The 12,528-nt window shown below is 41.5% G+C and overlaps 1 protein-coding gene across 1 annotated transcript in view; it reads left to right on the forward strand.

Annotated features, from left to right (window-relative positions):
- LOC121007910 overlaps positions 1-12,528 on the forward strand; it is an 82,216-nt gene that overhangs the window by 31,872 nt on the left and 37,816 nt on the right. Inside the window, exon 6 of the mRNA XM_040440179.1 lies at positions 2,859-3,107. Within this exon, the coding sequence (XP_040296113.1) occupies positions 2,859-3,107 (249 nt within the window). The remainder of the gene's footprint in view (positions 1-2,858; positions 3,108-12,528) is intronic.

Below are 12,528 nucleotides of genomic sequence, written 5' to 3' on the forward strand. Positions count from 1 at the left end.
TGTGAATACGAAAACAGCCAGAGACCCCCCTTAATAGACCTCCCAACCCACATTCCCCAACGTATATTTATCCCGGAGGCAGTGACCCCCATAACAGAACTCACAACCCACACACCCCTTACATATCCATCCCGGTTATACTGCAGATTATACCATATATTATACTGTAGATTATACTGTAGTTTATACTATATATTATACTGTAGATTATACTGCAGATTATACTATATATTATACTGTAGATTATACTGTAGTTTATACTATATATTGTACTGTAGATTATACTGCAGATTATACCATATATTATACTGTAGATTATACTGCAGATTATACTGTAGATTATACTGTAGTTTATACTATATATTATACTGTAGATTATACTGCAGATTATACCATATATTATACTGTAGATTATACTGCAGATTATACTATATATTATACTGTAGATTATACTGCAGATTATACTGTAGATTATACTGCAGATTATACTATATATTATACTGTAGATTATACTGCAGATTATACTATATATTATACTGCAGATTATACTATATATTATACTGTAGATTATACTGCAGATTATACTATATATTATACTGTAGATTATACTGCAGATTATACTGTAGATTATACTGCAGATTATACTATATATTATACTGTAGATTATACTGCAGATTATACTATATATTATACTGTGGATTATACTATATATTATACTGTAGATTATACTGTAGTTTATACTATATATTATACTGTAGATTATACTGCAGATTATACTATATATTATACTGTAGATTATACTGTAGATTATACTATATATTATACTGTAGATTTTACTGTAGATTAATATATAAAATATACTGCAGATTATTCTTTAGATTATACTATAGATTATGCTGTACTTTATACAGTACATTATGCTATAGGTTTGACTGCAGATTATACTGTAGATTATACTATATATTATACTGTAAATTATACTATAAATGATAATGTAGATTATAATGTAAATTATACTATAGATTATACTGTAAATTATACTATAAATGATAATGTAGATTATACTGTAGATTATACTATAGATTTTATCATATACTATACTGTAGATTATACTGTACATTATATTGTAGATTATACTATAGATTATATTGTAGATTATACTATATTTAATAATTTATATTATACTGTAGATGATATTGTAGATTACACTATAGATTACTCTGTAGATGATATTGTAGATTATACTACAGGGAGTGCAGAATTATTAGGCAAGTTGTATTTTTGAGGATTAATTTTATTATTGAACAAGAACCATGCTCTAAATGAACCCAAAAAACTCATTAATATCAAAGCCGAATATTTTTGGAAGTAGTTTTTAGTTTGTTTTTAGTTTTAGCTATTTTAGGGGGATATCTGTGTGTGCAGGTGACTATTACTGTGCATAATTATTACGCAACTTAACAAAAAACAAATATATACCCATTTCAATTATTTATTTTTACCAGTGAAACCAATATAACATCTCAACATTCACAAATATACATTTCTGACATTCAAAAACAAAACAAAAACAAATCAGTGACCAATATAGCCACCTTTCTTTGCAAGGACACTCAAAAGCCTGCCATCCATGGATTCTGTCAGTGTTTTGATCTGTTCACCATCAACATTGCGTGCAGCAGCAACCACAGCCTCCCAGACACTGTTCAGAGAGGTGTACTGTTTTCCCTCCTTGTAAATCTCACATTTGATGATGGACCACAGGTTCTCAATGGGGTTCAGATCAGGTGAACAAGGAGGCCATGTCATTAGATTTTCTTCTTTTATACCCTTTCTTGCCAGCCACGCTGTGGAGTACTTGGACGCGTGTGATGGAGCATTGTCCTGCATGAAAATCATGTTTTTCTTGAAGGATGCAGACTTCTTCCTGTACCACTGCTTGAAGAAGGTGTCTTCCAGAAACTGGCAGTAGGACTGGGAGTTGAGCTTGACTCCATCCTCAACCCGAAAAGGCCCCACAAGCTCATCTTTGATGATACCAGCCCAAACCAGTACTCCACCTCCACCTTGCTGGCGTCTGAGTCGGACTGGAGCTCTCTGCCCTTTACCAATCCAGCCATGGGCCCATCAAGACTCACTCTCATTTCATGAGTCCATAAAACCTTAGAAAAATCAGTCTTGAGATATTTCTTGGCCCAGTCTTGACGTTTCAGCTTGTGTGTCTTGTTCAGTGGTGGTCATCTTTCAGCCTTTCTTACCTTGGCCATGTCTCTGAGTATTGCACACCTTGTGCTTTTGGGCACTCCAGTGATGTTGCAGCTCTGAAATATGGCCAAACTGGTGGCAAGTGGCATCTTGGCAGCTGCACGCTTGACTTTTCTCAGTTCATGGGCAGTTATTTTGCGCCTTGGTTTTTCCACATGCTTCTTGCGACCCTGTTGACTATTTTGAATGAAACGCTTGATTGTTCGATGATCACGCTTCAGAAGCTTTGCAATTTTAAGAGTGTTGCATCCCTCTGCAAGATATCTCACTATTTTTGACTTTTCTGAGCCTGTCAAGTCCTTCTTTTGACCCATTTTGCCAAAGGAAAGGAAGTTGCCTAATAATTATGTACACCTGATATAGGGTGTTGATGTCATTAGACCACACCCCTTCTCATTACAGAGATGCACATCACCTAATATGCTTAATTGGTAGGAGGCTTTCGAGCCTATACAGCTTGGAGTAAGACAACATGCATAAAGAGGATGATGTGGTCAAAATACTCATTTGCCTAATAATTCTGTACAGGGTGTATAAATTATACTGTGCATGATATTTTATCTTTACACTGTGGCATTTGCTTTTCTGTGCAGGTAAAAAAGTGCAGAGAGTGGTTGTGGTGGTTGATGATGTGGATGATGATGGATCAGAGGACGGTCTCCGAGCGCTGTATAATAAGACTCAGCTCAGCCGATCGGCGCATCTGGTCGTGTTCAGACGGGAGGAGAAGCAGGAGGAATTTCTGGCATATTTCTCATCTAACAACGATGCAGAGGTGGCGGCCCAGGAGAAATGGAGTAAACTCCAGAAATCCATCGAGACAAGAGTGAAGGTGCCACCCGGTAATGACCACACTCATCATATTAGGAAAGATGACCCCCCCCCCCAATGTCACACAGGGGCCAGAGTCATGACTATAAGAGTGCATTCACACGACCGTATGTATTTTGTGTTCCATGCGTACATGTCACGACCATGGTTATGGTCGTGACTCCTTGAGCCGCAGGCAGTTGCCCGCGGTCTGGTCTTGTGGTCAATCACAGGTGGGGGCTGTTAGTATGATGCCTCACGTGTGGCTGCCGCTGGCAACATGATGTTATTTGGCAGTATAGCAGCCTGAGCTGGTTGCTAGGCAGCTTGCTGTCAAGTGCATGCGGTTGCACCTGGCAACCTGTCTTTGTAGGTGTGCACTTTGTATGTTTGGTTTGCACGGGATTTTAGTTATGTGTGCATTTACATAGAAACATAGAATGTGTCGGCAGATAAGAACCATTTGGCCCATCTAGTCTGCCCAATATACTGAATACTATGAATAGCACTTGGCCCTATCTTATATGAAGGATGGCCTTATGCCTATCCCATGCATGCTTAAACCCCTTCACTGTATTTGCAGCTACCACTTCTGCAGGAAGGCTATTCCATGCATCCACTACTCTCTCAGTAAAGTAATACTTCCTTATATTACTTTTAAACCTTTGCCCCTCTAATTTAAAACTGTGTCCTCTTGTGGTAGTTTTTCTTCTTTTAAATATGCTCTCTTCCTTTACCGAGTTGATTCCCTTTATGTATTTAAAAGATTCCCTTTAGGTGACACTTACCTTCTTTGGTGTTGGAAGGGTTAATTCCTTTCCTAGTATGTCTGTGTGGGTTTGGCTACTTGGGCTATTTAGCCTCTGCTGGAAGCCTGTAGCTGAGGGGTACTCCAGGCATGTTATGCTGGAGTCATCCTCCTGGTATCCTGATGCCATCTATCCAGTGAGGGCCACCCTTGTGGTCATAAAACTAATGTATTGATGTTATGCTTATGTTTGTGTGGTGTCTCACCTTATTGCAGTTATGGATCTGGTTTCCTGTGTGAGTTTATGTTGTGTGCTGTGTCCTTTTGTGTTTTGTGTGGATAACAGCTATTGAGCACGGGATCCAGTCAGTGTGTCTGTGGCAGGTAGGTGTGGAAGTGGTTTCACTCGCCTGCCATATCCATATGCTGTTGATGTTCCCCTTTCCTTGCAGCTTGGCCAGTGAGACTCCTGTTCCTCCGTGTCTAGGAGTAACAGGTTGTCTTACCCTGCTCCTAGTCCAGGGATATCCTGAGGGCTAGTAGGGACCCGAGGTTCCGGAGTATGAGCCCTCCTACCTTGTGGGTTGGCTCATACAGTTAGGAGTCAGGGTCAGAGTTAGGGACGCTTTAGGAGGTGACCTGCTCCCTAATTCTGTTGTCCAGGCCTAGCAGCCTCCTTATCCTTAACATCGCACGGATGAGGGTTTCCCCCAATCTGGTCTGTGACAGTACAGATCCAGACAGAACATGGTGAGCTCGTCGGAAGAGCTAGGTCAGCACTGCGGTTACACATGGCGCTCATGTCCAAGGACGGCGTCCCAATAGCGTATGGGAAGGGGACCGGCGCTCACTCTACTTGCTGAATACAATTATGTCTTTATTCAAGGCATCATAGCATCAGAAAATGGCGCATTTCGACTCTGAGCCGAAACGCATCACTTTTTGATGCCATGATGCTTTGAATAAAGACATTACTCTATTCAGCAAGCAGAGTGAGTGCCGCTCATCTTCCTTACAGCACATGGTATGCTGTCCGTTTTTTGGCGGACACATTCAAATTAATGGGTTCGCAACTAATCTGCAAAAAATGTGGATCAGATGTGCACCAAATTCTTCCCAGAATTCCAGAGGAACATGTATGGCCTATAAGTCTCCTCACCCCGATTAAGGCGCTCTCTCCGCAAGGAGAGATAGGACCCCCCAAGACCAAAGATACAGTCATGGGGCCTAAAGGACAGATTCTCAGAGCAGTAGTGTCACATAAGGGACCATTCACACCACCGTATGGTCGCCATGCCCATGTTGTGGACTGCAAATTGTGGGTCCGCAAAACACGGGCACCGACCGTGTGACCTCTGTATTGCGGTGTAGACCCATTGACTTAAATGGTTCTGCGATCCACAACATGCGGCAAAATATGGGACATCTTCTGTCTTTTGTGGTGCGGAGTCATGGATCGGAATCCCACTGAAGGGCTTCTGTGCGTTTCCGTGGGCTTCTGATCCGTGACTCCGCATAACGAAAGATACAACATATCCTGTCTTTTGCCATATGTTGTGCATCGCAAACCAGATCAAGTCAGTGGGTCTGCACTGCAGCAGTTCACACTGCATGATCCCATGGGCACGGCGACCATACGGTCGTGTGAATAGACCCTAACCGGAAGGCCTCTGCTTGGAGTGGCGGTTTACGTTATTTGTACCTCTGCCTATACTTTACATTGCTGACTGTTTGAAGCCCACAAGCATCATAGCATAACCTGTTATTTCTCCAGTTTAACCCCTTAAGGACATAGGACGTACCGGTACGCCCTATTTCCCGAGTCCTTAAGGACCAAGGACGTACCGGTACGTCCTAACTTTAAATAGGCATTCCGGCGCCCCAGGGGTTAATCTGAACAGGATGCCGGCTGAAATCATTCAGCCGGCATCCTGTCACAACGCCAGGGGACCCCCCTGTCGGCGATCGCAGCAAACCGCAGGTCAATTCAGACCTGCGGTTTGCTGCGCTTTTTGCAGTTTCTGATCCCCGCGGTCCCTGACCGCGGGGATCAGAAACTTTAGAGAGCCTAAAATCAATGTGTCACAGGCGGTGGGGGCGTTGCGGGAGGCGGGCGGTGCGGCAGGCGGGATCGCGATCCCCCGCCCGCCTCCCCTTGAATGATCGTTGGCTTCTAGTGGGTATACCAGGGTGCCAGAACATTGCTGGCACCCTGGTATAAACGGCTGACATCTGTGCAGATGTCAGCCGTTTAACCCTTTCCATACCGCGGTCCGTACGGACCGCTGTGTGGAAAAAGTTAACTGTCATCGGTCAGGGAGCTCCGTCCCTCTCCATCGGGGGGCTGCTGTGCCTTTGCAGCCCCCCGATGGAGAGGGAGAGAGCCCCCCGACAGCCCCCCTCAGCCCTGTGCTTACCCTTCCCCGTCTGCGAAGTTGTGGCAGACGGGGAATGTTCCCATGGCAACAGGACGCCTGCTCAGGTGTCCTGCTGTCCATGGTGCTGAACAGATCTGTGCTAAAAGCATAGATCTGTTCAGTGTAAGTAAAATACAGTGCAGTACAATATATATTGTACTGTACTGTATTATACAGACATCAGACCCACTGGATCTTCAAGAACCAAGTGGGTCTGGGTCAAAAAAATGTAAAAAAAAGTGAAAAAAGTTAAGATAAAAAAAAAACATTTATCACTGAATAAAAATTTAAAAAAATAAAATAAACTACACATATTAGGTATCGCCGCGTCCGTAACGACCTGATCTATAAAACAGTCATGTTACTTTTCCCGCATGGTAAACGCCATAAAAATAAAAAAATAAAAACTATGAGAAAATTGAAATTTTGCCCACCTTACTTCCCAAAAAAGGTAATAAAGTGATCAAAAAAGTCACATGTACGCCAAAATAGTGCCAATCAAACCGTCATCTCATCCCGCAAAAAATGAGACCCTACTCAAGATAATCGCCCAAAAACTGAAAAAACTATGGCTCTTAGACTATGGAGACACTAAAACATTTTTGGGGTTTTAAAAATGAAGTTATTGTATAAAACTTACATAAATAAAAAAAATTGTATACATATTAGGTATCACCGCGTCCGTGACAACCTGCTCTATAAAATTACTACATGATCTAACCTGTCAGATGAATGTTGTAAATAACAAAAAAAAAACGTGCCAAAAAAGCTATTTCTTGTTATCTTGCCGCACAAAAAGTGTAATATAGAGCAACCGAAAATCATATGTACCCTAAACTAGTACCAACAAAACTGCCACCCTATCCTGCCGTTTCTAAAATGGGGTCACTTTTTTGGAGTTTCTACTCTAGGGGTGCATCAGGGGGGCTTCAAATGGGACATTGTGTCAAAAAAAAACAGTCCAGCAAAACCTGCCTTCCAGAAACCGTATGGCATTCCTTTCCTTCTGCGCCCTGCAGTGTGCCCGTACAGCGGTTTACGACCACATATGGGGTGTTTCTGTAAACTACAGAATCAGGGCCATAAATAATGAGTTTTGTTTGGCTGTTAACCCTTGCTTTGTAACTGGAAAAAAAATATTAAAATGGAAAATCTGCCAAAAATGTGAAATTTTGAAATTGTGTCTCTATTTTCCATTTAATCTTGTGCAACACCTAAAGGGTTAACAAAGTTTGTAAAATCAGTTTTGAATACCTTGAGGGGTGTAGTTTCTTAGATGGGGTCACTTTTATGGAGTTTCTACTCTAGGGGTGCATCAGGGGGGCTTCAAATGGGACATGTCAAAAAACAGTCCAGCAAAATTAGCCCTCTAAAAACCAAACGGCGCACCTTTCACTCTACGCCCTACTGTGTGCCCGTACAGTAGTTTACGGCCACATATGGGGTGTTTCTGTAAACGGCAGAGTAAGGGCAATAGAGATACAGTCTTGTTTGGCTGTTAACCCTTGCTTTGTTAGTGGAAAAAATGGATTAAAATTGAAAATTAGGCAAAAAAATGAAATTCTCAAATTTCATCTCCATTTGCCAATAACTCTTGTGCAACACCTAAAGGGTTAACGACGTATGTAAAATCAGTTTTGAATACCTTGAGGGGTGTAGTTTCTTAGATGGGGTCACTTTTAGGGAGTTTCTACTCCAGGGGTGCATCAGGGGGGCTTCAAATGGGACATGGTGTAAATAAACCAGTCCATAAAAATCTGCCTTCCAAAAACCATACGGCGCACCTTTCACTCTACGCCCCGCTGTGTGGCCGTACAGTAGTTTACAGCCACATATTGGGTGTTTCTGTAAACGGCAGAGTCAGGGCAATAAAGATACAGTCTTGTTTGGCTGTTAACCCTTGCTTTGTTAGTGGAAAAAATGGGTTAAAATGAAAAATTAGACAAAAAATTTTAATTCTCAAATTTCCTCCCCATTTGCCAATAACTCTTGTGCAACACCTAAAGGGTTAACAATGTATGCAAAATCAGTTTTGAATACCTTGAGGGGTGTAGTTTCTTAGATGGGGTCATTTTTGGGTGGTTTCTATTATGTAAGCCTCGCAAAGTGACTTCAGACCTGAACTGGTCCCTAAAAATTTAGTTTTTGTAAATTTCGGAAAAATTTCAAGATTTGCTTCTAAACTTCTAAGCCTTGTAACATCCCCAAAAAATAAAATATCATTCCCAAAATAATTCAAGCATGAAGTAGACATATGGGAAATGTAAAGTCATCACAATTTTTTGGGGTATTACTATGTATTACAGAAGAAGAGAAACTGAAACTTTGAAATTTGCAAATTTTTCAAAATGTTTGGTAAATTAGGTATTTTTTTGTGCAAAAAAAATAATTTTTTTGACTTCATTTTACCAGTGTCATGAAGTAAAATATGTGACGAAAAAACAATCTCAGAATGGCCTGGATAAGTCAAAGCGTTTTAAAGTTATTAGCACTTAAAATGACACTGGTCAGATTTCCAAAAAATGGCCTGGTCCTTAAGGTGAAAATGAGCCCGGTCCTTAAGGGGTTAAACATCTCTTACCGTTTTGTGTTCACAGCTCTTATGCATGCCTATGTGTTTCCATGGTTACAGACTACAAACATCCTGTGTGGTCTGAAGTGACTTGTTCTGCCTCTTCTGTGGGGTAAGAAGAGGGAGGAGAGGTCTGATTACAGGGTTAATTGCTATCTGTAACCCTAGAGGTACACAGGTCAGCACAGGAGCTGTATACACCAACAGTGGGACCCTGCTGTTCATTAGGACAGGATATGATGACTAGTGATGAGCGTCAGGGGCAATATTCGAATTCACGATATTTCGCAAACATTTTGTAGAATATTCGCGAATTCGAAAATCCGTGATTATATTCTTGATTGCGAAAATCGGCAATGTAATATTCGTGTAATGCGCGCGAAATACCGGCGTGGGTCACTTATCGTACATTTTCCAAGCTGTTAGAAGTTTCCTGAGACTGGAGAAAATGGTCGGCACGGCAGAACATTACAATGGCTTTATATGCAGGTAGAGCGCTCCAATATATTTGCTTGTGAATTTTCGGCAATTAATGATGCACATATTTTTTCGCAATACGTGCAACTTATGACATCACAGCGCTATGTCTGTAGCTGTATGTATGGAAAGCAGAACCTATCACACTGCCTAACACCCTGCACTGGACCCTATCAGCTCCACTATATCAGGATATAACCTACACTGACTATCTCCCCCTAACTATCTGTATTATATATATATACAGGGAGTGCAGAATTATTAGGCAAGTTGTATTTTTGAGGATTAATTTTATTATTGAACAACAACCATGTTCTCAATGAACCCAAAAAACTCATTAATATCAAAGCTGAATATTTTTGGAAGTAGTTTTTAGTTTGTTTTTAGTTTTAGCTATTTTAGGGGGATATCTGTGTGTGCAGGTGACTATTACTGTGCATAATTATTAGGCAACTTAACAAAAAACAAATATATACCCATTTCAATTATTTATTTTTACCAGTGAAACCAATATAACATCTCAACATTCACAAATATACATTTCTGACATTCAAAAACAAAACAAAAACAAATCAGTGACCAATATAGCCACCTTTCTTTGCAAGGACACTCAAAAGCCTGCCATCCATGGATTCTGTCAGTGTTTTGATCGGTTCACCATCAACATTGCGTGCAGCAGCAACCACAGCCTCCCAGACACTGTTCAGAGAGGTGTACTGTTTTCCCTCCTTGCAAATCTCACATTTGATGATGGACCACAGGTTCTCAATGGGGTTCAGATCAGGTGAACAAGGAGGCCATGTCATTAGATTTTCTTCTTTTATACCCTTTCTTGCCAGCCACGCTGTGGAGTACTTGGACGCGTGTGATGGAGCATTGTCCTGCATGAAAATCATGTTTTTCTTGAAGGATGCAGACTTCTTCCTGTACAACTGCTTGAAGAAGGTGTCTTCCAGAAACTGGCAGTAGGACTGGGAGTTGAGCTTGACTCCATCCTCAACCCGAAAAGGCCCCACAAGCTCATCTTTGATGATACCAGCCCAAACCAGTACTCCACCTCCACCTTGCTGGCGTCTGAGTCGGACTGGAGCTCTCTGCCCTTTACCAATCCAGCCACGGGCCCATCCATCTGGCCCATCAAGACTCACTCTCATTTCATCAGTCCATAAAACCTTAGAAAAATCAGTCTTGAGATATTTCTTGGCCCAGTCTTGACGTTTCAGCTTGTGTGTCTTGTTCAGTGGTGGTCGTCTTTCAGCCTTTCTTACCTTGGCCATGTCTGTGAGTATTGCACACCTTGTGCTTTTGGGCACTCCAGTGATGTTGCAGCTCTGAAATATGGCCAAACTGGTGGCAAGTGGCATCTTGGCAGCTGCACGCTTGACTTTTCTCAGTTCATGGGCAGTTATTTTGCGCCTTGGTTTTTCCACACGCTTCTTGCGACCCTGTTGACTATTTTGAATGAAACGCTTGATTGTTCGATGATCACGCTTCAGAAGCTTTGCAATTTTAAGAGTGCTGCATCCCTCTGCAAGATATCTCACTATTTTTGACTTTTCTGAGCCTGTCAAGTCCTTCTTTTGACCCCTTTTGCCAAAGGAAAGGAAGTTGCCTAATAATTATGCACACCTAATATAGGGTGTTGATGTCATTAGACCACACCCCTTCTCATTACAGAGATGCACATCACCTAATATGCTTAATTGGTAGTAGGCTTTCGAGCCTATACAGCTTGGAGTAAGACAACATGCATAAAGAGGATGATGTGGTCAAAATACTCATTTGCCTAATAATTCTGCACGCAGTGTATATATCAGCTAACTAACTAACTAACTAACTATCTAATATAATGACACAGTAAAGCACAGAGCTCAGCAATGTCACTGCTCTCTCTCTCAGAACTGCAATATACTGCATACAAGGGCTGCTGGGGAGGTTCTAATATAGTAAGGGGGAGGCAGCTTTCCTATTGGTTGCTAGGGATGTTGCTAAGCTCTGACAAAGACATTGCAGCCTTCTCATTGGCCCACAAGCAAGACGGGAGGATACTGATGAAAAAAAATCTAGAATATTCGTGATTACGAATATATATCACTATATTCAAAATATTAGCAAATTCTCGAAGTTGCGATATTCGTGATTAATATTCGCGATTCGAATATTCGTGCCCAACACTAATGATGACATCATCAGGGACTGATCTGGAGATTTCTGGGGGTTTTATCATAAGTATCTAACCACAGCCCACAGTCCTTAGTGGTGAAGGAGCAGTCAACTGCAGGAGAGCTGTGAACAGCCGAGGGTCTCCATATTACGATATATAATTTCCCGGGGTCCGTACACTGGGCTGAGTGTGAGGTCACATCTATGTAGAAGACTCCAGGTCCTCTATGATGTCACCAATAGGCAGGGGCAGATTAGGAACTCAAAGTGGGCCTGGAATTTTTTTTACAAGTACCCCCATTTTGTAGGCGGAGCCAGACTGATAGAAGGTGTAGCTAAGCCAAGTAGGCGGGGTTTTGGCGGGTCAATCTGTAGTTTTTATTGATACCATTGTAGAATGTATTTGCCCTTTTGATCGCTTTTTATTCAGTTTTTGGGAGATGAAGCAACAGAAAAACTACAAAGCCACAATTATTTTTCCATTTTGTTGTTCACTGTATGGAATAAATGTGTTTATATTTTATTAGTACAAACATTTTATGAGCAACAATAACAATGATATTTACCATATTTTGTATTGTTTATTTTTATATATTTTTTTATAGTTTAAAAAACTTTTTTTTTTTTTTTTTTTATTTATTTTAAGTCCCTTTAGAGGACCTTAACAAGTGGTCATCTGCTCACCTCTCTCATAGATTGCAGTGAATTACCATTGCAGCCTATAGGAGATTTACTGTGTTCCTATGGAGCTCTGCCACAGGTAGGCCTCCATAGGAACACTTCTGGGGCAGAGCTCCATAGGAACACTTCGGTGGCAGAGCTCCATAGGAACACTTCTGTGGCAGTCCTCCATAGGAACACTTCTGTGGCAGGCCTCCATAAGAACACTTCTGTGGCAGAGCTCCATAGGAACACTTCTGTGGCAGAGCTCCATAGGAACACTTCTGTGGCAGAGCTCCATAGGAACACTTCTGTGGCAGAGCTCCATAGGAACACTTCTGTGGCAGAGCTCCATAGGAACACCTCTGTGGCAGAGCTCCATAGGAACACCGCTGTGGCAGAGCTCCATAGGAACA

The sequence above is a fragment of the Bufo bufo genome, chromosome 7 (assembly GCF_905171765.1).
Source record: "Bufo bufo chromosome 7, aBufBuf1.1, whole genome shotgun sequence".
In the NCBI taxonomy this organism is placed as follows: domain Eukaryota; kingdom Metazoa; phylum Chordata; class Amphibia; order Anura; family Bufonidae; genus Bufo; species Bufo bufo.